We start from the raw sequence: 25,221 nt of genomic DNA, 5'->3' as shown, positions 1-25,221 counted from the left end.
AAGCGTAGCGCCAACAGTGTTCTCTCCCCTTGATTACGCTAATCACACATATCGGCGGAAAGACGCTTTAAACCTCCGTAATCATATCATTCAGTTAGATTTATTTCGGAGTGAAATATTTATGAACTCCGACTGGAATGATTTATCTGTTTTTCTCTTTTTTAAGTGGCTATATACAATAATTCTATATGTATTAATGTATACATGATAATGCCTACCCCGCTCTATTCGTTCTATTATTCGGCAATCCTTGGTTCTTGTTATCTATTTTTAATATTTGATAAGTGATATTTTGGGCATTGGGTAATTTTCTATCCAATGACTTCTAATAAGCATAATTTATAATCGGAATTTGTTATATAGATGATCAAGATTGCGTTTCATGTTTAATTGCATCGATTCCGTAATGTTGTATAGATATGATTTAACTATCCCAATATCTTTATATATGTATAATCTTTTTTTAATTAATAATCTCTTATTAATTATTTCCATGGTACTTGAGTTTTCACCTTAATAAGTTTGTGCTAATACAAATCTTTGGATATTCTTGATGTACATTCAACATTAAATGGTAGAAGATTCCAAAGTCTTCTTAAATCTTCTTAAAAAATATGATGATAAGAAATTATATATAGAGTAAAAATAGTCGATGCATATTTTGAGACTCTTAAATGCATTTTCTGAGTATTCTGTAAGAAAATATGTCTATATGTATATTCTCAAAGATATTTTTGATTTTTGCAAGGGAAAGTCTACAAAATTGCCTGTTTTTCTGAGCTTTCAACATTAGTTTGCTAAAAAGCGTTTCTATAGCTGGGTGAAATTCGAGTACCAACATATATCGAACATTAGTAACTTGTGTATATATACATATACGCAACAAAAATGCCGCTATAACTTATGAAATAACGATCTTGTCCTACGTATAAATAGTAATAATATATAGATGCGTTTGTTCTAGATTTCTCCGAATAATATCGTACAAATAACTCTATTTCTCTCTCTGATTTTATTTGACGAGAGTAACGACGTCAGTAGACTCCGCAGGATCTTCTCTTTACTTAAACCAAAGCATAAGTATTAAGCTCAAACTAATGCTACATTTAGTACTACTAAATGCCCTTTCTTCCTTTTTCGTTTTCGTTAACTAGTGCGAAATCGCGATTGAGCTCATTTTTATGTTTCTAATGAAACGTATTTCTCTGAAACTATACAACGTGTTACGAAACGTACGTATATTTGGATAGAATGGAGCATTCCGAGAAGATTCCGCACGATCTCGATCGAGCGTTGCTTCAATATACATTCTGTATAATAAATATATAAATAGAAATATACACACACACAGATTATATTTACATATATCTACATAAAGTATCAGATTTCAAAAGAAAGAAAGAGAGAGAGAGAGAGAGAGAGAGAGAGAGAGTAACTCAATTGACGATGCTACGAATCTGACTGTGCCAGAAAATAATAATAATATGCGCAGAAAAGTATTGTTTAGATCTTGTATGCGTTTTAGCATGTATCTTTCGAACTTCCGCTCGCCTGTTAATAAACTGATGATAGATTACGTCATTTTTATTTTAAGCCATGGCGCTAGAACTATTTTTATTAACGTCCAAACGTGAAATGAGCGTTAATAAAAATCATTGATCGTTCAGTCGATTTTCCAAGATCTTAGCATCGTTTGTAGCTTTGTGATTCCTGCGTAAAGTACAGACATAGTGAGTAGGATGATTATCGCGTAGGCTGCATATCTCTCAATAAGAAATTGACGATTCATAAAAATGTGAATATGAAGTGTTGTCTCTTGTATATGCCGGTATTTCCCCATAGATTTTAGTATATCGGATGTAGTGTAGCTGTAGCAGATCTATCTAACACAAGAAGGTGGATCTTTCCTAATGCGTGTATGCTTTCTACATCTAAGACTGAAACTAATATTGCGTGGTGCATGCGCTAAATACGACTTTTTTTCTCTCATTTATGAATTTCGGATTTACGATTATATTTCTAGAAGTCCTTTTTCTTTACTACGTTTGCTTGAAGGGAAGAAAGCGTGCCCGCGCAATTCTGAGAGGAATAAAGACGTATCTGCGGCGGTGTTTAATTATTCATCACTTGGAAATTGATAGAGCTTAAAAATTATTTATATTATTTGTGTAATTGGTGCAAATATTGGAAGCTGATATTTATCAATCACGAATGTGCATTGTAAATTCGATGTAAAATCTCGTCGCGTTTCTTTTTGTAAGGAAAATGTTTTTGTAGAAAAGACAAAATGAATTTGTTTAAAATAAAATCAATTTGTCCATAAATTCTACTCGAAAATCTCATCATACTTCGTTGAATTCATCAATATCAATTGATCCAATTTTATTTTTGTTCCAGGAACGAGCAGTTTTTGGACAAAAATATATCTCCTCCTCTCTCACACACCACACACGTGCTGTCAAGCGATCTGTCAAACTGCGCGCACGATCAGCTGATTTTGGAACGCATCTGCTGCGCGGAGAGAGAACTGAGAAAAAGCTGAGGAAAAACGTCTATAACCTAAACTGTCCTGTAAAAATGAAAGAGTAGCTTTTATCCGCTACTGTCCATCGCTAATTCGATCTATCACTGAATTCCAGACGCATTTTGCAATGAGTAGTGGCAATTAGGAGTAGTCGTTTCCTTTTTTTCCTCTCGCAGTTTGCGCGGAAAGCGTTGACAAAGTCGGTATGTATTTTATGTTCAAATTCCCTCTTTATTTTGAAACTAAATCGAAATATTTTTCGCGATAGAAATGGTAGAGAACGGTCTCTATTTAGCTACATTTTTAAAAAACCCAGTTTCTTCGAGTATGTTTTAAATTACATATATAAGTGTAGCAAATGCTTTTGTGCTACGCAAAATTTCTTGGTGTGAACGTCATTAAGAATATTTTAACGGTAATGTGACGCAATAATGTCTTCGAGAATTGCTTTGTCAAAATTTTAACTTACGGTGCGAGGGACAAGTAAAATTACCATAGTTTATCGTATATCAAATAAACATTGTGATAGCAAGCATTATTTTTGTAAGAAAATGTGACATACATCTTTATCTCTTCTCTCTTGGTATGTGTGTTGTGTAGAAGATGGTAGATATAAAGAGCAACCCTCCCATCGTAGGAGAAAATGATTCACATTACGAGTCTAGAATACGAGCGAACAGTTCTGGTACGGGAACATCAACACCATCATCTTCGTCCGACTACATGACAGGAGAAGCGGATGACAGCTCTGACAGCAAGGGAACTATACCGTTCAGTTTGAAATCAGTGGAGAACATGCTCTCATTATCTAAGGTATAGAACAGTACATCTGAATTTAATTATTTATATTCAAATAAAATTTATTTTAATTGGAAGTAGATAGTTGACATGAAAGAATGAAGAAATTATTAAAATTAAAAGAAATCAACTGAAGAACAGTTAAATTGAATAACTGCTCGAATAATTTGTTCCACAGTATTATTTTGTTACATATAAATATCAAAATTAATGCTTATTTTTTTTATAGGATGCGTCTCAGGAGGATCTTCAAGAAATGGTACACAAATGCAAGCTGATGGTGTTGGAGAGTGCCGAGTGCTCGGATGAGCGCAAATGGCTAGTTCGACGGTTGATTGAGTTGCGTTTGCGTGTGCAAGAACTGCGCGAGACCTCGGACGAGAATCTTTTCGAGACACGTGTGATTCTAGGTCATCATTTTGTACCACAGAAGTACTATATCACTACATCTACTCCAGTTTACTGCGACCATTGCAGTGGGGCAATCTGGACGATGCTACAGTCCTGGTACATGTGTAGCGGTAAATGTCAAATGATATTCCAATATAATTTTGACGGACTTGTGCATTATTATATATCGTAACATGATTTCTAATCGGTTTAATTGATATTCGATTTTATTGATAAGCATTATTACATTATAAATGTGTTGTTTTTCAGACTGTAAATTTAGTTGCCATTGGAAGTGTTTAAACAGTGTGTGCCGTGTATGCGTGCATGTAGTCGCCAGTGAAGCTGGTGGATACACGCATACGAAGGACATTTGCCCGGAACAAGGCCTTTCAAAGCAAAGTTATCGTTGCGCAGAATGCAAAGTGCGAATAACATTCAGTAAGTATACAATTAAGATTAGAGAAAGAGAAGAAAGAGACAGTAGTCATCTTATTAATTGTGTGAATAAGTAGATCAAATGAATTGTTTGTTTCATTTGTTTTATGTTGTCTTGTTATTTCCTTCTTTGATAATTGAGTTAAAATATCCTATGATAATGGTGATAAATTATCCTCTTGCAAGCTTTCTCGAAAGGATTATCACTATCTTGCTTCGGCAGTTCCTTTAAAAATGCAGGTATTTAATATGTAATATATATATATATATATATATAATATATATATATATATATATATATATATATATATATATATATATATTAATAACAAAGCATTAACATCTTAATGCAAAGAGCTTATATCTCCCATTTCTATTTATTGCTTTGTTACATGTAAGTGTACTAGGATATTTTAAGATAGCTTTTTGCGCCTTTCACAACATTTTTATGAGTATGAAATTATAAGAATTTTTTTACAAGAATTTCTGATTATATACAATTATATACAATTTGATAATGAAAACAGTAACATTTCTAGAATCAGCATGGATAGAGCCGCGACTTTGTGACTACAGCGGTCTATATTACTGTCAGAGATGCCATTGGAACACAGCTATGGTTATTCCCGCAAGAGTGGTCAGAAACTGGGACATGGAGCCGCGTTTGGTATCTCGCGCTGCAGCACAGCTTTTGATGCTCTTGGAAGATCGTTCCGTATTACCTTTAGAAGAATTAAATCCGAAACTTTTTACTTTGGTTCCTGATCTATCGCTTGTAAAGGTAAAGATCATTATTGAGACAAATATTAGATTAAAAAACATTTTTAAATTATCAAATATAAAATATACATTATATATTAAATTTTTTTATGTAAGTTTTTTAAATTACATAGTTTTATTATAATTTAAAATAAAATCTCAATCTTTTATAAAGATAAAGATTAAATTTACATGACTGACAACTTTATTAATTAAACTATATTAAACTAATTGATAATATTATATATGTAGACTGAGATACATAAATATTAAATTTTAGCGGATGCGAGAGGAAATGCAGATGATGAAAAGATATCTAGTTTTATGCATGGAAGCTTGCACTCAAGGATTACCGTGGAAGATTGGATTACGCACACATATGATCGAAAATTCAAGTAATTATTCTATCAAGGACCTCATCGATCTTCAGAGTGGCATTCTTTTGGACGAGCTTCGTGCTGCGTATGACACGATGCATGCACATATTACGCAGCATTGCGAGCTCTGCAAGGCAAGGTAAATATTTAACCAGAGAAAGGATACATTCTTTTGATATTTATATAACTCAGTTCTTATGCCCAAATTAATATGTCAAAGTCTTTCATCATTTTTCATTCAACTTAATACATAGAATGATATATGTGGAATTTTGTACGTTATAATATGTTGAATGTTTCCAAACTTTTGAGAATTCTAATTAGAATTAGAACTTTACTTAGATACTTTTTTCCGAATTTTATATGATTGTCTTTATGTCAATTTTTTATATATTTTAAATTATTGTGGTAATTTGAATTATAATTATTATTTATCAGTCTCGTATTATTTTTGTTAATGTTAATTTTTGTTAAATAATTTGTACATATGTACATGTAATTAAAATAAGAATGATAGGCAAGAAAATTCTATTTGCAACTAAAAATAAAATTCAAATAAGTAAATTTACGATGTCTTTCAGAGGACACCTATGCGAAATATGCGGCAATGATGAGATTATTTATCCATGGGATGCGAGCTCAGTTATCTGTCAACATTGTTCGGCAGTGCATCATCGCGTTTGTTGGGCTAAACGTAATCATTGTTGCCCACGGTGCGCACGTTTGCAGAAACGTCGTGCTTTACAAGGACAAACAGCGCAGGAAGGCGAAGATTGTGATACGGACGATACCGCAAAGGAATCCTAAACGAAAATGCGAGCATGTGCGGTAAAATATTATTTGTACAGCTGTGTAACGATTTATATCTTTGTACCTGTTATTTTTTTAAGCGGATCAAATCGATTGCAGGCTGTAATTTTTATATTATCATACATATTAAGGGTTGTATAGCGTTTCTCTAATTGTGAATGTATATGTATCAAGTGAAGTTTTATAACGCACGGTCTAATCAGTGAGATTATACAGGTGATATCTATTAATCACATTTTTTTAATTATTGTGCAAATTTGGTACATAATGCGTAAAGTGCCACAAATACAGGTGTAACACCATACTCATTCATTAAACTCTAGGAAGGAGCAATTAATTGCAATATTACATTCAGAAGAATGTTTATTAATAATAAATCTTCTGCCACACTATGCACATATGTAACGCGTATTATTCTACAAATGCCATAATGAATTAACAGATAAATAGAGAAAAAAAGAAGGCAAGCAAATGTGGTTCATGCAAAATTGGCTAATTGTTGATGCGCATCACAATTTAGTTGAGTGTACTGTATTTTTGTCATATATTACACAATTGAATGTCAATCGCGAATTTTTATCTCTATTGTCTACATAGATAATACCGCGTGATATATGTACTAGCAGAATTTTCCTTGGCCACGCCCTTGACATTTACACAAGTGTTAAGTGACAAATTTAATACTATTCAACTCTTCGGGTTGTTTAATCCTGCGCGTTTCCGTCTGCGCTTTGATAGAAAAAGATATCGCCGGTATTTAAGTGAAGTGAAGTTCGATGCCAACTCGCATCTTCAGTCAGTTAAGCCAGGTAAGCAGACGTGTTATGTCGCGAAATATTTCACGTTATAGATAAATGAATTACGAACGGATCCTTGCTAAGGATTTATCGAAACTCATTTATCTATTACTCTATTATGTTTGTACTAACTTGAATAAATTTCATCATGTTGTTATTTTTTTAATTACTATTAGATTTTAACGAAAAATCTGTATATTTTGTATTGAATTTTTTTTTCTGATATACATAATTTTCGTATTGAATCTAGTTTTAATTGTTTTTTAATATTATTAATATTATGTCTTTCATTTATAATGTAATTAATGAAATGTAAGTAATCTTATTTTTATAATTAAATTATTAAAGTTGTTTAAGAATTATTTACTTCGACTAAAAAAAAATTTTCTGTAAAGGATAAACTTTTTTCAGAAACGATGTATTGTTTTTTTATTATATAGATAAAATTTTTATTAGGTTTTTTTTCCTATGCTGTTTCTTGTTCTATAAAAAAAAGATATCAGTATGTAAAGTGTAGACTTATTTGAATATGCAATTTGCACATTAAGTTCGGCGAATTTGCAGCATTACAAAAGACATAACGAAGTTGACAATGAATTTATATTAATATTTTTTCTTTTTTTTTAAGATATTGAGTCATGTAGATAATTTTTTTTATTATAATGACATTATTGTGATTTCTGTCTATTAAAGGTAAAGACCTTTGTATTCGGTTCAATAAAACTTTGTTGCAAATTATTTCATTGATAATGAATTACATTTATATTAATAACATTGATATTTTTTTATTTTTAGAGAAATATATTCTTATAAAAAAATTGGAAAAGTTTTATATTTGTATATATCAGGGAATATTTCCATTTGTGATTGTGGAGATAATGATCTACAATTATCTTAGTATAAAAAATTGAAACCGATAGATAAGTTGCTTCATTTCAATCTTGAATTTATTTTCCTCACCTTGATATTTATTTATGATTCACGATGTATGCATTGTATTTCTTAAAAAAATCTTTTCCCACTATCCTGTCATTATTTATTCCAGGTGAACAGTTGGCGCAATGTCGCGTGTGTTCGTTTGTCTCTCCATACTCTTCATTCTCGGCATCGGCATTCGATTCAGCGATTGTGAAAGTACTGAAAATATCAAGAATAATACCGAATGTGAAGATGTAAATATCAAACCTGGTTCCGATGAAACTCATTTATCTCCACTTGAAAAGAGTATAAAGGGGCTGATGTTCCCGTTCGGTATTATAAGACGTAATATCTTTGGAAAGAACAACGAGGCCTCGCAATCAAAAATCGGAGGATCTTTTGGTAGCATCTTAGAAAAATTTAGTGACTATGTTCATGCTATCGCTCCAGGTAACTGATTATCTACATTTTAAAAAATAGATATAAAAAATATTTTAGGAAAATGTAAGAATGCATATTTAAATATACAGAATATTTAAGATTACATAGAATAAATATTCTATAATAGTAGAGAAAAAATGTATTAAATATTTACAGAAGAATATTGATAGAATATTTTAAATACTTTATTATTACAGAATTTATTTTTAATATTTTTTACTCACCTTTTAGTACTGTCCTTTAGTACTCTTATTAAAAAATATGAGCAAATTAAATATTTTATATGAAAGAATTAATGAAAGAAGTGATAGAAAATTTGCGAAATATTTGCGAATATTTGCGAAATTTTGAAGATGTATTCAAGATAAGATATTGATTTTAAAATAGTTTTATTTATATACAAGTAAATTACACATGATTGATTTCAATATTTTTTTTTATGATGATTAATGAGTTTATAATAGAAATAATCAGAAAATAATTGAGAACGCAATTGGAGAAAACATGTTCTTGTGAACATTTGCGAATTATAAGAAATGAGTTGACTTCACATATAAGATATATATTGTATTAATTATGTAGATAATTATATATAAACTTGTTCTCTGGTTAATTAAAAATCTTTCTTAAAAATCAATGATTTTTAATTGACGTTAAATAATTATACATGTCATCTTGAATTTGCACAATTAGTATAATTATTATTTTCACAAGTGTTACTTTGCAGACTATTGATAAAAAGATTTGTTGCTATTAAAAAATTATAACATGTACAAATATGTCTTTAAGTTTGTCAACTTAAAGTTTTATTCGGATAATGCCGAGAGATAAAATTTGTTTAATGATATCCAGTAGATTAATCTGTTTAATGATATGTTTAATAATTATTGAAGAAATTTTACATATAATAACAGATTTTTAATGTCCTACAAAAATTTAATTAATCAGATAATATATTTTTGTATAATTATATATTTATATATAATTAATTCATAAATATACTAATCTCTCGAGAAATAAAATGTAAATGATATATATTTTATGTAATTTGCAAATAAAAGTTAAGTGTGTTTTGTTTTAATATTTCATTAATTTTGTGAAGTAACGAGATGACATCGAATAATTAACTCGCTTATAAAATGCAAATTTCTGCTAAGAAAACGAAACTGTTTATAAAGTATAAGAGAGAAAAAAACTTGAATTTAAAGTTTTATCTAGAGAAAATTATAGTATTGTTTTAAAAATTTTTTATACAAAATTGGTTTAGATAAAATAAATATTAATTAAGAAAGAATTATAAATGCTTCAAGAAACATACTTTCCATTATTGCATACGTTGTGCAATCGAGAAGAGCCATCGCTCTGTAAATCATTGCAAAGGTTTGTCGGAAAATTCCGCAATAAAAATACGTCAGACGAAACTATCAGTTGCTACTGTATTCAAGGATTTTATTCTAGGAAATCTTCTCTTTTCACTGTGCGAATATTACCGTAAATTTAATAAGACGTATATGTAAATTTCCGTAGTGCATGAGAAGATTTTCAGCTGACTAGATAATGCGACTAGATAATGAGTTAATAAGTCTGTACTCAGTGCTTTTTAATTTATTCTTTTTTTGCATATATACATATGCATATATACATACATATATATTTATGCATATGTATATATGCAAAAGTGTAATATCATAAATGTACTGCACACACACACACACACACACACACACACACACACACACACACACACACACACACACACACACACACACACACACACAATAATAATAATAATAATAATAATAATAATAATAATAATAATAATAATAATAATAATAATAATAATAATAATAATAATAATAGTAATATCATAAATCTACTGCACATATATATGTGTGTGTGCGCGCGCGCGCGTGTGTGTGTGTGTGTGTGTGTGTGTGTGTGTGTGTGTGCAGTACACTTATGATATTACATTTTTTGCTGTCTTTGTATTAGCTTTAAAATTTATTTATTAGATTAGATATAATTATAGGTTTTTTTAGAACAACAGAAAATATGTTACGTAATACAAAATTAATTTTTTAAATATATTTTTATTATTTTTAATTATATTTTTATATATAATTATATGTTTCTTGATTATTATTGATTTCATACTATTTTATTAAAAGCACTGTTCCATTTACATTAAATATTAATTACAATTGAGATACCTGTATATAATAAAATGCGTATGGAGTTGTATGAAGAAAAAAACAAATCGGTCATTCAAAATCACGATATTTAATAATTATTAATAATTAGCCTTTTCTTATTGTTATTTTTTTCTTAATTTCGTCAATAATACCTGCATCAGGAACACTCTGGTGTGGTAGTGGAGATATCGCAAAAAGGGAAACCGATCTTGGTCTTTTCAAGAAAACAGACGCTTGTTGCAGAGCACACGATAATTGCAAAAATAATATATTAGCTGGCAAAACAGAGGTCAATGTTAAGAACAACGGTATTTTCACAAGGTAACTGAACGAGTGAAATTATATGAGCGTTATTATCAATTCTCACACATTTATATCTTTGTTAGTTTTTTTAATCCTAACGTCTGAAATAAATCCAGTAATGCATATATTATTTTCATATTTTTATTAAACATAAATTTTACATGACGAATGCGAAACATAAATTTAATTAATTTGTTTTTGGTTTTATCAAATTATATATTTAAATATAAAACCATTTGGTTTATATTAATATTTTGACAATTCTTAATTAGTTTTCTGATAATAGATCTGCTTGTGCTTGTGACCATGCGTTCTACCACTGTCTGAAAAATGTCTCTAGTGTAGTTAGCAGCGACATCGGAGTTACATACTTCAATGTACTGCAACCACAGTGTTTCCAATGTATATGCCCGACAGATGATTGCAAGTAAGATATATTAAAGATATACAATTATATTTATTAATATTTGCGATCTATTTCATTAATTTTTACTTAAATCATAAATCTAAAAAATGAATCTAATTTTAAACTGTAGGAAAAGAATCTTATTACAATATAATTTATCTCGATTGTTTTTAATGCATTAGATACTTTCAAAATATAAAATATAAAAATGTAGAAATATAAAAATTTCAATAAAATTTAATCGAAATGTCTAATTTTCAGTCTTAATGATGGCACGGAGTGCAAAGATCATTGCACAAAGTATGAATGGATCGACAATCCCAAGTATATTTATCTCCTTGAATAGATCACAGATTCAAGTTTTGTGAAAAAAGAAAACATTCTTTTATTTTAAGAGATCTAATTCTAAAGCAAAATTTTTAAAAATTTATTTATTAAATAAATACTTTTTGTCGCAATTTGTTACTCTGAACATAATTGCAGTTTTTTCATTTTTATTTTTAGTGTTATATTTTATAATATTTACAATTTTATTTAGAATGTATGAGAGAGGGTAGAGCAAGAGAAAGAGAAAGATAATTCTTAGATTAAGATAGATGAAAAAATAAAAGATATTTCTTATTGAGAGGCTATTATTGTATGTATTCTAAAAAATGTATGTATTCTAAAAATATATTTTAATACATGTAATGATGCATAGTGTAATTGAAATATGAAATAAAAATAAAACAGAATTTAAAGATTGCAATAAACTGTCTATCCTTTATTTTCTTAATTAAAATTTTTCTTAATAACTTTGATGATATATTTAGTTTAAGATAGCTATACAATGATAAGAAAATAATATAGACTTGTTGTTTGTGAAAAATAATATGATGAATTAACGGCCAAATTTGAGCAAATTAAAGATGTAAGATGTAAGATGTATGAGATGTAAGAGATATGAGACCATGATTTTATTGTCCAAAATATAGAATAATACATCTTTTAATTAAATTATTTATATTGAAATTAATTTTACTTTAATTATACTTTTTGATAGGTTAATATAAAAATGATTAATATAAAATAGAACAAATTATTAAAACTTATTCATAGGACGTGATCTCGGTCATTTATCAACAGTGCATTATCGCATTTACTGGAACGATTTATTTCTTTGCACTTGTTATTTTTTTTAAGCAGATCAACTCGATTGCAAGTTGTAATTTTTATGTATTATTATATATGTAAGGATTATATAACGTTTTTCTAATTGAAAATTTATATATTCTTACAGAAATCCAATTTAATACTACTCAATATAACACTGGCTTATTATTTATTTCTTATAGTAAAAGTTCCGAATAATAGTGTTTTTAATACTCACCCTAAGTAATTAATCACTACCTTTCTATTAAATTTCTAGGAGGGTGTATTGTGTGAAGTTTTGTAATGCACGGTCTAATTATGAGATACGGTGAGATTATACAGGTGATATCTATTAATTACATTTTTTTAATTATCGTGTAAACTTGATACCTAAAGTACAAAGTGCCATATAGACACTTAATAAGATATAACATAAAGCATGTTCATTCATAAATGATACAGATAAGTGATTAATTGCGATGTTTTGCAGAATGTCTATTAATAATAGATCGTCTGTTGCATTGTACATGTACGTGACATATATTATATTTTACAGATGTCATAACAAATGAAAAAGAAGAAAGGCAAGCAGATGTGGTTTATGCAAAATTCTCCAATTGTCAAACCATATCAAACAATTATTTGGGCGAGTATTTATTGTAATTTTGTCGCTTGTTGCTCGGATGAATGTGAACTGTGAATTTTTATCTCTATTGTCCATATAGATAATATCGTATGATATTGCAGAATTTTCTTTGGACCGACATCCTTGATATATGCACAAGTGTTAAACGATAAATTTTAATATGACCAATGCGTCAGGTTATTCAATTTTATGTGCTTCCGCCTGCGCTTTGGTAAGATATCGACAGTATTTAAGAGAAGTGTTATCGATGTTAATTCTCATCATCAGTCAGTTCTAGCCAGGTAAGCAGACAAGTCATATCGCGAAATTTTCCACATATAGATGAGCGAGATCCTTAAGCTCGAAACTTATCTGTTAATCTGTTGCTCATTATATCGTGCCAACTTGAAATCTCACCACACATGTTACTTTTTTTAACTATTTTAATGAAAAATCTATATATATTTTATATTATATTTTATGTGATATATATATATAATTATATAATTAATAATTATATAATATATAATTAATTGTTTATTCTTTCTTAATATTGTCAATATTACGTCTTTCAGTTTTGAATGCAATTAATCTTGTTTACACTGTTAAATTATAAAAGTTGTTTAAGAAATTAAAAGTAAATTTTAATTTTAATTAAAAAAAAATTTTCTGTATTAAAGTATTTTTTTCAGAAACAATTATTTACATGTTTTCTTTTTATTATGTAGATAAATATTTTTATTGCTTACAAAGAACAGATAAATATTTTTTTAGTTACAAACTTCTTGCTCTATAAAAGGAGATATTATGTAAATTCAAATTTATGAACTTATTTGAATTCGCAATATGCACAGAAATTTAAGTTTGCAAAAGGTGTAAAGTTAACAGTAAACAACATATGTTTCCATGTCGAATTGGGCAATATAAATAAATATTTTTTTCTTTTTTTCCAAGATATTTTCTTTACATTTGTATTTATAAAATATTGAGATAATTTTTCTATTATAATAATATTATTGTGGTTTTTACCATTAAAGGTAATTCTTTATTTTCCATTTAAAATTAATTTTATATTAAGTAATAGATCAAACACTGACTAATGACTCAATAAACTTGATATAATTGTTAATTGTTAAAATATCTTTATTTATATTTTATTAATTCATATATCTTTTGTACTTTTAAAGAAATCTTTTCTTATAGAAGATTGGAAAATTTTATATGCGTACTAATGTAAGAGACAGTTTTTTTTCTCAAATATTTTTTGTATTTTTTGTCGGGGAATATTCTCATTTTCGATTGTAGATGATGATTATTTATGATTATCTTAATTATATTATCTTTGATTTTTTTTATTCAATCGGTCTATGATGTATACATCATATTAAAAAAAAAAATTTCTTTTCCATTGAGCATAAGCATAATCAGAAGCATAATCCAAAAGCATAATCATTTACTAAGTGCTTAATAATGAGCTTTTATATCTGATAATATATTTTTTTAGATATAAAAGAATATATTAATCGGATATAAAAGCTCACTAAGGGGCTCATTGTGCTTTTGGATGCATCTTTTATCTTGTCAGTATTTATTTCAGGTGAAATAGATAGTACGATGTCGCGTGTATTCGTTTATCTTTCCATATTCTTCATCCTTGGCATCGCTATTCAATTCGGAGATTGTGAAGATATTGAGAATATTGAGAATAAGGAATGTGAAAATGTTAATATCATACCTGGTTCCGACGAAACTCGTATAGCTTTCTGGGAAAAGCTAGGGAAAAAGATCTTGGGAAAGGACAAGTCTGTTTCACAATCTGAAGATGGAGAATCTTATGATAATGATCGTGAAATATTGAAAGAATACATTCACGCTATCTTTCCAGGTAACTCAATTATCTAAAGTTAATAAATTTACCAAAGAATAAGAATATTTAGAAGATATCTTAAATAATACTACAAACTTTATTTTTAATATTTTTACAATATCTTTTACTCTTCTATCTTATCTGGCTTGATAGTGCACTCTTATATTAAGATGCATAAATAAATTTAATATTTTACGTGAAAAGAAAGAGGATTCATGAAAGAATTAATAACAAACGAATAAATTTGCAAAATTCATATTGCATTTAAGATCGATTTTAAAATAGTTCTATTTTATATGGAAATAAACTACGCATTTTGATTGATTTTAATACGTTTTTTGATGACAATTAATGAGTTTATAATAAAAACAACAATCAGAAAAAAAATTAAAAATATAATTGGAAATAAGAACATTTGATGAATGTTTGTGAATTATGAAACACGAATGATTGTTTTCATACATAAGATACATATATTATATTAATTATAGATTATAGATATAATAATTGTAGATATATTATTAATTATACGTTATAGATAATTATATATGAATTCGTTATTTAATTAAACTTTCTTAAAGATCATTGATTTTCAATGGATATTAATTGATTATGCATATTTTGATTTTTATTTTGATTATTTACATTAAAAACACAATTTTTCTAATCAAAAGTTTTCATCTTCAATAGACTTCTTTCAATGTGATACAATTCAATACCTTTCAATACTTTTCTGATAGAAATCTGGAGAAGGAAAAGCAATAAATTCTTCGAAGGTTTTTACATCACTTTTAAATAGGTTTTTCCACTAAAAAGCCGTCCAAGTATTTGAAAAAATAATAATTCGTGATAGATTATAAAAGAATAAAAGGAGAGAAAATGAAGAGAAGAGAATTTCATACTTCTTTTTCAATTTTGCTTAATTTTTTTACAATCTGTTTTGCAATGTATGATTGATCATTCTCGTAAAGCATAATACATCCCGTCTATTACTAATGCTGGTTGCTAAATGCCAAATTGTACGTAATATCAATTTCTTGACAGCATTTATCAATATTACTGAGTTTATCTTGTTTTGAGAACGCGAGAAAAATGAATGACACCTTTTGCTAACCATCATTTTTTAGGATAATTATAATAGAAAATGCTACGTGAAATAAAATTAATTTTTTATTTACATTTTGATTATATGTATGTTTCTTGATTGTTAATGATTTAATGTTAACTAATGTAATTTTATTAAAAATATTTATATCAGATATTAATTACGATTGCGTTATTTATGCAATAAAATATGGAGTTATAAGAAAAAAGAAGAATCAGTCACGTTATCATTAATTGCGTATTAAAATTAACTCGTTTTTATTATTTTTCCTTTCACCAATAATATTTATATCAGGAACAGTCTGGTGCGGTGATGGAGATCGCGCAAAAAACGACAATGACCTCGGTCGCTTTAATGATACAGATGCTTGTTGCAGAGAGCATGATAAATGTCTAAACGATTTATTAGCTGGTAAAACGAAGCTCAATCTTAAAAATAACGGCGCTTATACAAGGTAATTGCCAATGAGATTATACAAGTATTATCCTCAATACTTATCATATAACATTCGTCATTTTATTTTTTATCATTAATATCTAAGAAAAATCTAATAATGCTTATTTTGATATTCAAACATAAATTTTACATGATAAATTGCAAAATATAAATTTAATATAAGTTCTTGTTTCATCAAATTGTATGTTTAAACATATTGTATGTTTAAACATAATGCTTTTAATTCATGTTAATTTTATTGACAATTTTTAGGTTTCTTAACTAATTTTATTATGATCATAGATCTGCTTGTGATTGCGACCATAAGTTTTACAAATGTCTGAAAAGAGTCAACAGTATGCTCAGCAACGGAATTGGGAAGACGTATTTCAATCTACTGAAACCGCAATGTTTCCGATGTGTATGCCTGACAGATGATTGCAAGTAAGATACAATAAAAATATACAATTATATTTATTAATAGTTACGATCGATTTCATTAACTCTAATTTTATATAAACAAACACAAATGAATCTAAATTTAAACTATAAGAAAAGAATTTTATACAGTATAACATAATCGTTTATATCAATTATTTTCTTTGCATTAGATATTTTAAAATGTAAATAAAAATTCCGGCAAAGTTTAATCGAAATATTTAAATTTCAGTCATGATGATGGCACGGTGTGCAAGAATCACTGCAAGAAATATCAATGGTTAGACAACTCGAAGTATTAATTAACGATAGACATTCAAATTTTGTGATCGCAGAATTATAAAATTACCTTCTTTCTCTTTTTTGTTTAAATTGAATATTTATTCTGAATAAGATTTTGAGTGTTTTATAATGAATGCTCAATTTAAAAGAGAAAGAGAAAGGATACGAAAAAGAGGTACATATAAAAATAATTTCTTAGAAAGAATAATTTATATATTTATTTTCTTATCTATCTTAAGAATCACTTTCTGTTTTTTTTCTTTTAAATTAAGTCCATCCATTTTAAATAAAATTGTGAATCTTGTAAAACATTCAAAATATATTTTACAATAATTACAATTTTATTTAGAATAAATGCCTAATTTAAACAAGGAAGAAAAAGAAAGTGATTCTCTTAAGGTAGATGAAAAAACAATCTATTTTTTTTAAAGCAATTATAATATGTATACTGATATATTTTAAAAATTATATATATATATATATATATATATATATATATATATGTGTATATGTATGATTTATTTTAATAGATATATTACATATTATAATGTAATAAAAATATAATGTACAATGACAATAAAATAGAACTTAATGATTGCAATGAACTATCTGTGTTTTTTATCTTTTTAATCGAAATCTTTATTAGTAATCCTAACGGTATACTTAGTTTAAGATAGCTATACAATTATTGATGCTACTATTGATTGATACTAATTACACATGATAATGATTTATCATTTATTTATGTATATTACATATTATCTTTTACATGATGTTAATTTTCATTGAATAATTAATTATTTGTAGTAAAATGCTATCATAAATTTCTTTAGACAATATGTAATATTCAACAAATTTCGATTATATTTTTTGGCGGCACCCCTCTTTTAATTACGTGCGGAATCGTTTTGGGAACCATACTGAAAATAAAATAAATAAGGATGAATCAAAAAACAAAATTGAAGCAAAGAATCGAGATGGAACGAATTAAATGTTCTTTATTGAAAACTTACGTGATGCAATCGATAATCGGACAGACGGACAAGCAAAGCGTACATCCAGTGCAATCATCTGTCACTTTTGGAATATGAGTATCGGGATCGAAGGTGATTGCCTGGTACCCGGAATCTGCGCAAGCCATATAACACTTACCGCAATTTATGCACATATCCTGGAAAACGAAAAATAAATGTGAATAAAATAAAATTGAATCTTGTTGAGTGATATCAGATGCCACTGATTGAAACATCATTCAACATACATCGTCGATCAAAGCGATTACTTGTTTCCTGTTGTCCAATTCCTTGTAGCTGCTAATGTGATTCAACGCTTTACCAATTACATCTTTGACAGTAGGTATCGGTGCAATCGGTTCTGGAGCCGGTCGTGTTGTCTTCACAACCTGATCTAAGGGATTCGAATTTGCTTTTAGCTCGGCTATCTTCCTTTCACGCAGCCTTTGGTATACACCAAAATATGGTATGTTCTGGAAAAAATATTTTAAAAAATATTTTTGTCTATTGCGCAGTATATTAATTGATAATTCTTACTTTTCCAAGGGCGTGCTGCAACGAAACAGGTTTGCCTTTTTGATGTTTGAATGTCGGTGGACTCTGACCGTCCCAATCCTTCACCTGTGCCAAGCTTTTCAGATATAATAATGCTTTTAAGCCAGTCACATAATCATTTATTACGGTGAAATCCTGATTCTGAATAGCGCTGCAGATCTACATTGAAAATATTCGGTTAGTATTTTGGTTCGGTTTTTCATTTTATAACTTTGTTGGAAAATTAATATGCATTTTTAAGTGCAGATTTAACTTTTGTTCTAAAATAATGATATAATATCCAACAGTCGAGAGGAAACAATTAGAAACAAAATTAAGAGTACGAGTAGATTTAACAGTACTTGGACAACCGATGCACCGCAATGTAAGAACTGCAGAGTAACATCGGCCGAGTCCACGCCACCAGTGCCGAGTATTGGGAATCCTGGAAGGTGTTTCGAAATCGTTGAAATAGCTCTCAAGGCTTGGGGCCTGGTAGCATTTCCTGATACTCCACCATACGTTGTGGACTTATTGAGGCCGACCGCAGGCCATGGAGTCGCATCGGCATGCAGCCCCATTAATCCTGATACTGTGTTAATGGCAGTAACGCCATCAGCCTTGCCTATATCATATCAATTATTTATTAGTTAAATAGATGTTATAATAATTCGTTTTCAACATATAACTCTTTGTAAAAATTTAATTAGATTAAGAATTTATTAGATTTAAATATATTGATATTATTGATAAGAAAATATTAAATACGTTCGGTTTAATCAGTATATATCGGTTTAATTTTATATTAATATTTCAAAATAATTATAACTACCCTCGTAAGCTGCCTTGGCAATGGAAAGGATGTCAGTTATGTTGGGTGTTAGTTTTATAAAAAACGGTATCTTGACGGCTTCGCGAACCCATCTGGAAATATTTCTAACCAATTCGGGATCCTGAAGCCAATTTTATTTATTAATTTTATATTTTGAATTATAATAAAAAAGAAGAAAAATGGACAAACCTGTCCACAGGCCAAACCCATTCCTGATTCACCCATACCATGTGGACAAGATAGATTTAATTCCAAGCCGTCAGAACCAGCCGCTTCCGCTTTTCTCGCCAATTCTGTCCAATCGGCTCTGTTATACGTACACATAATACTTGCGATGACAATCTGCATAAAAATATATGATAAAATGAAAGATCGATCATCAGTAATTAATATACAATTGTTTCAATTTTATTATTCTTGTAAATTTTATTATATATTTTTTTTTAGAAAATTATATTTACTTTTGTAGGGAAATCTCGCTTCAACTCAGTAATACTGCCACACCAATAATCGGCGGTTTTCTCGGATATCAACTCGATGTTCAGGAAGCTGCCTTGCTCAGGTCCGTAATGATGACGAGATGTAGTGCCTTTGATAATACGTGGCGACACATTGATGACGAGATCCTGTAACGAAGTATTGAAAACATTATTTGAAAATGAGATACGTTTGTGACATGGCAATCAATCTTTAAATACCTTAAAATACCTTATCTAAAGAGAAGGTTTTTGTGACAGCAAAAGCCCAACCGGCTTCAAAAGCTCTCCGAATCATTGCACTGGACGTACAGGGTGGTGCAGAAGCGAGACCAAAAGGATTTTCAAATTTCATCCCGCATATCTTAACGCTGAGGTCAACATCATCGATGGCGGTATGGAATTTTGGTAATTGCGGGATTTCTGGCACTATCAAGCCATAGAGTTCCTAAATAAATAAGCAAAAATAAAAAATAGTTAAATAAATCATTTTATCTATTTTATATTTATCTATTTTATATAAACATATTATAATAAACGTATGTTGGATATGGAACAAATCCATATATAGAACAAATCTAATTTTATTTTACGTTTTCGTAAACATAAGTGAAAATAAATTTATTCTCATTGTATTAATTATTGCTACATTATTGTATTAGTTATTGTTACATTATTATATTAGTATAATGTTTTATTTGCTCAGATTGTATATTTTATCCTGATGAAATTCTACACTTTTGTATAAATATTTTATATAAAAAACTAGCAACTTTATATTGATACTTGATAAAGACATTGTACTAAATGTACTAACACACCTGTATGTATTTGTGAATATACCATGCAGCTGTTTTTCCATCATTCACAGATTCCACGGTTGTCTGAGCAACACCTGCAAGGTCACCTCCACAAAATACACCTGGTACCGATGTCATCATTGTAGTCTCGTCCACTTCCGGTAGGTTCCAGCCATTTATTTTAACCGGTATCATAGCACGTTTCACTATTTTTGTAATAAAAACGCAATTTCTTTTTATTTTTTTATTTTTACTTTATTCACATCGTTTTTATTTTTTTATTTAATTCATACATATGTGTATATATTAATTTTAATTTGTATAATATAAAAAATTACATTATTTTAAAATTACATTTGTTTCTATTATTTATTTCTAAAATGTTTAACATGTCTACATTATAATATATAAAGAACATTACTACTCACCAGTAGAATCATACAGTCCCGAACCGAAAGCCGAAATCACGAAATCTGCCTTCAAGACAACTTTTTGCTCTTCGTCTTCTATCCATTCACCATTTTCATTCTGTTCAGTTCTGCAAAACTCAATTGCGGCGATCCTCTCATTGCGAATGATGACTCGCTTCGGCGATTGGAAAGGTATAAATTCGCATTTTTCTTCCTTTGCCAGATCCATCTAAATAATTTAAGGACATCAAATTTTGATCTTTCTAAATATTTTGAAATATCCTCTAACATAACTTTTTCATTTTTAAGTATTTCTAGATTTGAAGATTAAAGTTTAAGAAGTGTATTTTACAAACGCGGTGAACGATTACCTCTTCTGGAACTGCCCGCACGTTGGTGAAGCCTTTTCGAAAGACAATAAAGACTTTTTTGGCACCACATCGCAAAGCAGAAGTGGCGCAATCGAATGCGGTATCTCCCGCACCAAGAATGATCACATTGCCTCGAAGAGATGGAAATTTCTGATTCTTACAAGCGCACATTCCTGGCTTACTGCCTTTTGCAACGATTGGCAGAAAACTTTTTGAGGTAAAAAAGCCCATTTCTGATGTAAGATTTTCGAAGATTGGTATATTCTTTGGATCAGGTAATCCAATACCCAAAAAGATCGCTTTGTATCCAGCATGTTGAAGACCCTAAAATATTTTCAATTTTATTAAAATTAATTGTAAATTCTTGTAGAATAATTTCTTCTAAAATTTAGAAGATGACGGCAAAATTTAAAAATGCAATAAGTTTATATTTTCAAATCAATGCAACAAAAATAGACAAAAGGTTTTTAAGTTAATTTTACCTGTATTGTCAAATCTTCTTCAGATAGTGATCTTTCCAATTCAATTTTCACTCCTAAATCCCTGACGAGATCCACTTCAAAGTTGACAACATCATACGGAAGTCTATACTGTGGTATTTCAGAAGAGCTAAGTCCACCAATATATTTTTCTTTCTCGAATATTGTGATATCATTATAACCGAGTCGAGCGAGAAATGTCGCACATGAGAGAGAAGCTGGACCACAACCGAGCAAAGCAATCTTCGTGTTTGCATGAGGTACTGTTTGATTAGGTATTTTAGTCTGAGGTATGTTCATCTGCTTGAAAACCTGGAAAATTAATCTGGACAGTTAACATATAAATAATAAAAAAATGTATTATAATTATTTTAAAATTAGATTATATTTAAGTATATAATATGTATTTTTTATTATTTCAAACATTGAAAAAATACTAAAGAAAACATTTTGACAGCATATACAATGAAATTACAATATACATACATATACAATATTATTTAGAAATTTGGTACACATATATCATATTTATTATATTATTAAAATTTTTGTAGAAACATTAGTGAATTGTTTATTTTATTGTCACTATTTAATATCACAAGTTAATGAAATAAATATTTCTAAGTAACATTGCCTACATCCATCGCAAAATGTTGAAGTCCACCAATGTTAATAGGTCCTTCCTCGGTTGCGTAAAGATTACATCCACCCACGCAAAGATCGCTAGTTGGGCAAACCATGCCACAGGTGAGACCGAGAGGATTGTCAGACAAAATTGCCTTAGCTGCGCCATAGTAATTCTTGTTGGAAATTGAGGTAATGAAGGATTTGATGTCTAGTTGTGTGGGACAGGATTTTTGACAAGGTGCATCGACACATTTTAAACAACGTGCTGCTTCTTTCAAAGCTCCACGCTCGCTCAATGTAGTGTGCTTAATGTCATCAAAGTTCTTTGTCAAAGACATGCAACTCTGAGGAAAAAAATAGAAAAATTAAGTAAGTTCTATAAATTTTAGAATTAAATATATAATTTATAAATAAAAATATTTTTTATAGAATATATTGTCAAGAATTTATTATTATTTAATCTTTGATAAATATTATATTGTCTATAAGAATCATTTTTAGGACAAATTTTAAATTGATTAATTAATATTTTTGAAAAATCTATTACTTAAAAATCTATTACTCTTGTGTATTAATTTTTATATTTTATAAAATTTTTAGAAATAATATTTGACATTTGTTTTTATTTTATTTCAATGAGAATTTTTTCATGTAGGCTTATATAAAAATTTTATATTATATAAAAGACAGTGATGTTTTAATAGAAAACACATAACGAGAGAACAAGAAATAATCTTATCGACTGCTTTGTATCTTTTAAACATCATGTAACATTTGATAATATGATAGCCACAAATAATATGAATTATATGACTGAAATTAATGATATTTTTATAGTAAATATAGTTTATAATTTAATAATAAAATTTAATAAAATTCTCTCTCTCTCTCTCTCTCTCTCTCTCTCTCTCTCTCTCTCTCTCTCTCTCTCCCTCTCTCTTGTATACATTTAGATTTAATATTTTACAATTCGATTTAAACTTACATCACATTTCTCATGGATATTTCTTTTCCAGTGTTCTTTGTTCTGTTTGGTACGCGCCGATGGCACAAGATTTGCATGAAGTTTGATTTTCGAATTGATGTTTAATATATTCTAAAATATATATAATTTATCATTAGTCGACATTATGGTCGACATTATAATAACAAGTCATCATAATTCTCGTTGATATGTGATAATGATAAATAAATGTAAACATGTGATAAAGAAAGTAAAGAAAAGTAATATGTAATAAAGAAAAATAAAGGACAAATAAAAGTTGTTAAAAGAAATTTCTATTTCAAAAATGCAAAAGTTCCTGTAATATTTATAAACTTTAGTTTACTCAAACTTATAAAGATTCATCGATGATTGCCGTAAATGCCTTTAAAAGATAAAAAAATTAAGGAAATAAAAAACCTTGTTATAAAATGTAATATAAAAAGCTTTAAACCAAAAAGCTTTACATTTAAAAATATGTTATATTGTAAAAAATATTAATTCAAAATAGAATGTGCAAAGATACATGCAGTAACAAAAGAAACACAGAATTGAATCATTATGAAAACAATGAAAACGATTTTATTTAAAGCTAAGTTTAAGCTTTCAAGAATTTGAAGAGAAGTCAATTGGACTGATATATAACAAACATCTTTATTATTCAGATCTGCGAATATCTTTTCAATATCTTTGACAGTTTAAAAGTAGAGAAGTCATTTATTTGCATCACGCACTAAAAATTCGCACTTACTTCGATATCAGGCACATCCTTGCTCAACATCGATGTTAGCGATGCCATTTTCCGAGCATGAACGAAGTAGCACGCGATTTAGTGTGTCAAGTTTGTGTAAGCGGATCGCTAATTGGGAAACCGGTATAATGAGTTTGATTGAGAATTGCCAGAATGGATTGCGGACAAACAGGTAACTGAAGCAACTCGCACTTCGAGTTTACCTGCCGGATAGATAGCGAAATTCTGAGAATCACAACGATTCACTTGGACATTCGTGCCTGTACTGAGCCTGTATTGGACACTCACTTTATCGTTATGTCGACAATATCATCTGTGACATAGCATCACGTCACGACGTTGCACACAAATGTATATTGAGATAATCAGAGATAAAAAAAGTATCTGGTAGATACGAGAATAATGCTTAGTTATTTATTCGCTTCTCATTCGAACTACAATTCGCCTTGTATTTTATAAGTTTTTATCTTATATTTTTGTATCTATTTCGGGTATTTGGCTTAGAATAATGAAACTTATAGCATATGTTTATGCATGACGCATTCGGTATGACGACGGTAAAACCGATAAATATTGCATCCATCGCTTAATATATCTTCAAATATTTTAAAAGCTTAATATATTTTAATATATATTAAAAACAAATATTATATTGAATTTTCGAATATTTGGTAAATATTAATGATGAATGATAAAAGATTAACTTAATTTGTCATCAATTATTATCACAATTAATTTTTATATAAATATACTAGTCAAAATTCTTTTTTAATTTCTCGAGGATTTAAGGATCAACTAAACTAAACACATTGCGCTATCGAATTGTCAACGTATGCTATCAAAACTAACAATGAATTATTCCGCGGAACTGCTATTTGCATGTCGTCACTCCAAACTGAAACTGCATAAA

At 28.7% G+C, this 25,221-nt stretch overlaps 4 protein-coding genes across 10 annotated transcripts; 3 read left to right on the top strand and 1 right to left on the bottom strand.

Moving 5' to 3' along the window:
- The first annotated feature begins 67 nt into the window (after positions 1 to 67).
- DEF8 (differentially expressed in FDCP 8 homolog) lies at positions 68 to 6,494 on the top strand. 5 transcript variants are annotated; one of them, XM_089072361.1, is made up of 8 exons: positions 68 to 2,727; positions 3,128 to 3,337; positions 3,552 to 3,843; positions 3,983 to 4,153; positions 4,337 to 4,390; positions 4,678 to 4,931; positions 5,190 to 5,425; positions 5,868 to 6,494. In XM_089072361.1, the coding sequence occupies exons 2-8, from the start codon at positions 3,128 to 3,130 to the stop codon at positions 6,091 to 6,093; spliced, it is 1,443 nt and encodes a 480-aa protein (XP_088928487.1). In that variant the 5' UTR covers positions 68 to 2,727; the 3' UTR covers positions 6,094 to 6,494. The 5 variants fall into 5 exon arrangements, with proteins under 5 accessions (XP_088928487.1, XP_088928486.1, XP_011641111.1 ...); XM_089072360.1 differs by having other exon boundaries at positions 3,125 to 3,337; XM_011642809.2 differs by lacking the exon at positions 4,337 to 4,390 and having other exon boundaries at positions 3,125 to 3,337; positions 4,690 to 4,931.
- A 1,460-nt stretch (positions 6,495 to 7,954) lies between these two features.
- Positions 7,955 to 11,905, top strand: LOC105429656 (phospholipase A2-like). Its single transcript, XM_011642786.3, has 4 exons — positions 7,955 to 8,261; positions 10,606 to 10,765; positions 11,034 to 11,174; positions 11,415 to 11,905. The coding sequence occupies exons 1-4, from the start codon at positions 7,955 to 7,957 to the stop codon at positions 11,497 to 11,499; spliced, it is 693 nt and encodes a 230-aa protein (XP_011641088.2). The 3' UTR covers positions 11,500 to 11,905.
- Positions 11,906 to 12,053: 148 nt separating this feature from the next.
- Positions 12,054 to 17,641, top strand: LOC105429643 (phospholipase A2-like). Of its 2 annotated transcripts, none has more exons than XM_089072366.1 (6): positions 12,054 to 12,930; positions 13,032 to 13,211; positions 14,507 to 14,794; positions 16,176 to 16,335; positions 16,620 to 16,760; positions 16,987 to 17,641. In XM_089072366.1, exons 3-6 carry the CDS (start codon positions 14,524 to 14,526, stop codon positions 17,054 to 17,056), a joined length of 642 nt encoding a protein of 213 aa, XP_088928492.1. In that variant the 5' UTR covers positions 12,054 to 12,930; positions 13,032 to 13,211; positions 14,507 to 14,523; the 3' UTR covers positions 17,057 to 17,641. The 2 variants fall into 2 exon arrangements, with proteins under 2 accessions (XP_088928492.1, XP_088928493.1); XM_089072367.1 differs by having other exon boundaries at positions 14,495 to 14,794.
- A 119-nt stretch (positions 17,642 to 17,760) lies between these two features.
- Positions 17,761 to 25,099, bottom strand: su(r) (dihydropyrimidine dehydrogenase su(r)). 2 transcript variants are annotated; one of them, XM_089072355.1, is made up of 17 exons: positions 24,600 to 25,099; positions 24,312 to 24,514; positions 23,564 to 23,674; positions 22,590 to 22,922; positions 21,955 to 22,263; positions 21,473 to 21,796; positions 21,120 to 21,330; positions 20,713 to 20,897; positions 20,124 to 20,339; positions 19,877 to 20,041; positions 19,605 to 19,757; positions 19,416 to 19,536; positions 18,946 to 19,208; positions 18,587 to 18,763; positions 18,298 to 18,522; positions 18,050 to 18,207; positions 17,761 to 17,956 (listed from the first exon to the last, which is right to left on the bottom strand). In XM_089072355.1, exons 2-17 carry the CDS (start codon positions 24,357 to 24,359, stop codon positions 17,884 to 17,886), a joined length of 3,072 nt encoding a protein of 1,023 aa, XP_088928481.1. In that variant the 5' UTR covers positions 24,360 to 24,514; positions 24,600 to 25,099; the 3' UTR covers positions 17,761 to 17,883. The 2 variants fall into 2 exon arrangements, with proteins under 2 accessions (XP_088928481.1, XP_011641125.2); XM_011642823.2 differs by lacking the exon at positions 24,600 to 25,099 and having other exon boundaries at positions 24,312 to 24,593.
- Positions 25,100 to 25,221: the final 122 nt, after the last annotated feature.

The sequence above is a fragment of the Pogonomyrmex barbatus genome, unplaced genomic scaffold, assembly GCF_055798465.1.
Source record: "Pogonomyrmex barbatus isolate J1 unplaced genomic scaffold, ASM5579846v1 scaffold13, whole genome shotgun sequence".
Lineage (NCBI taxonomy): Eukaryota > Metazoa > Arthropoda > Insecta > Hymenoptera > Formicidae > Pogonomyrmex > Pogonomyrmex barbatus.
This window is presented reverse-complemented; position numbering and strand designations above follow the sequence as displayed.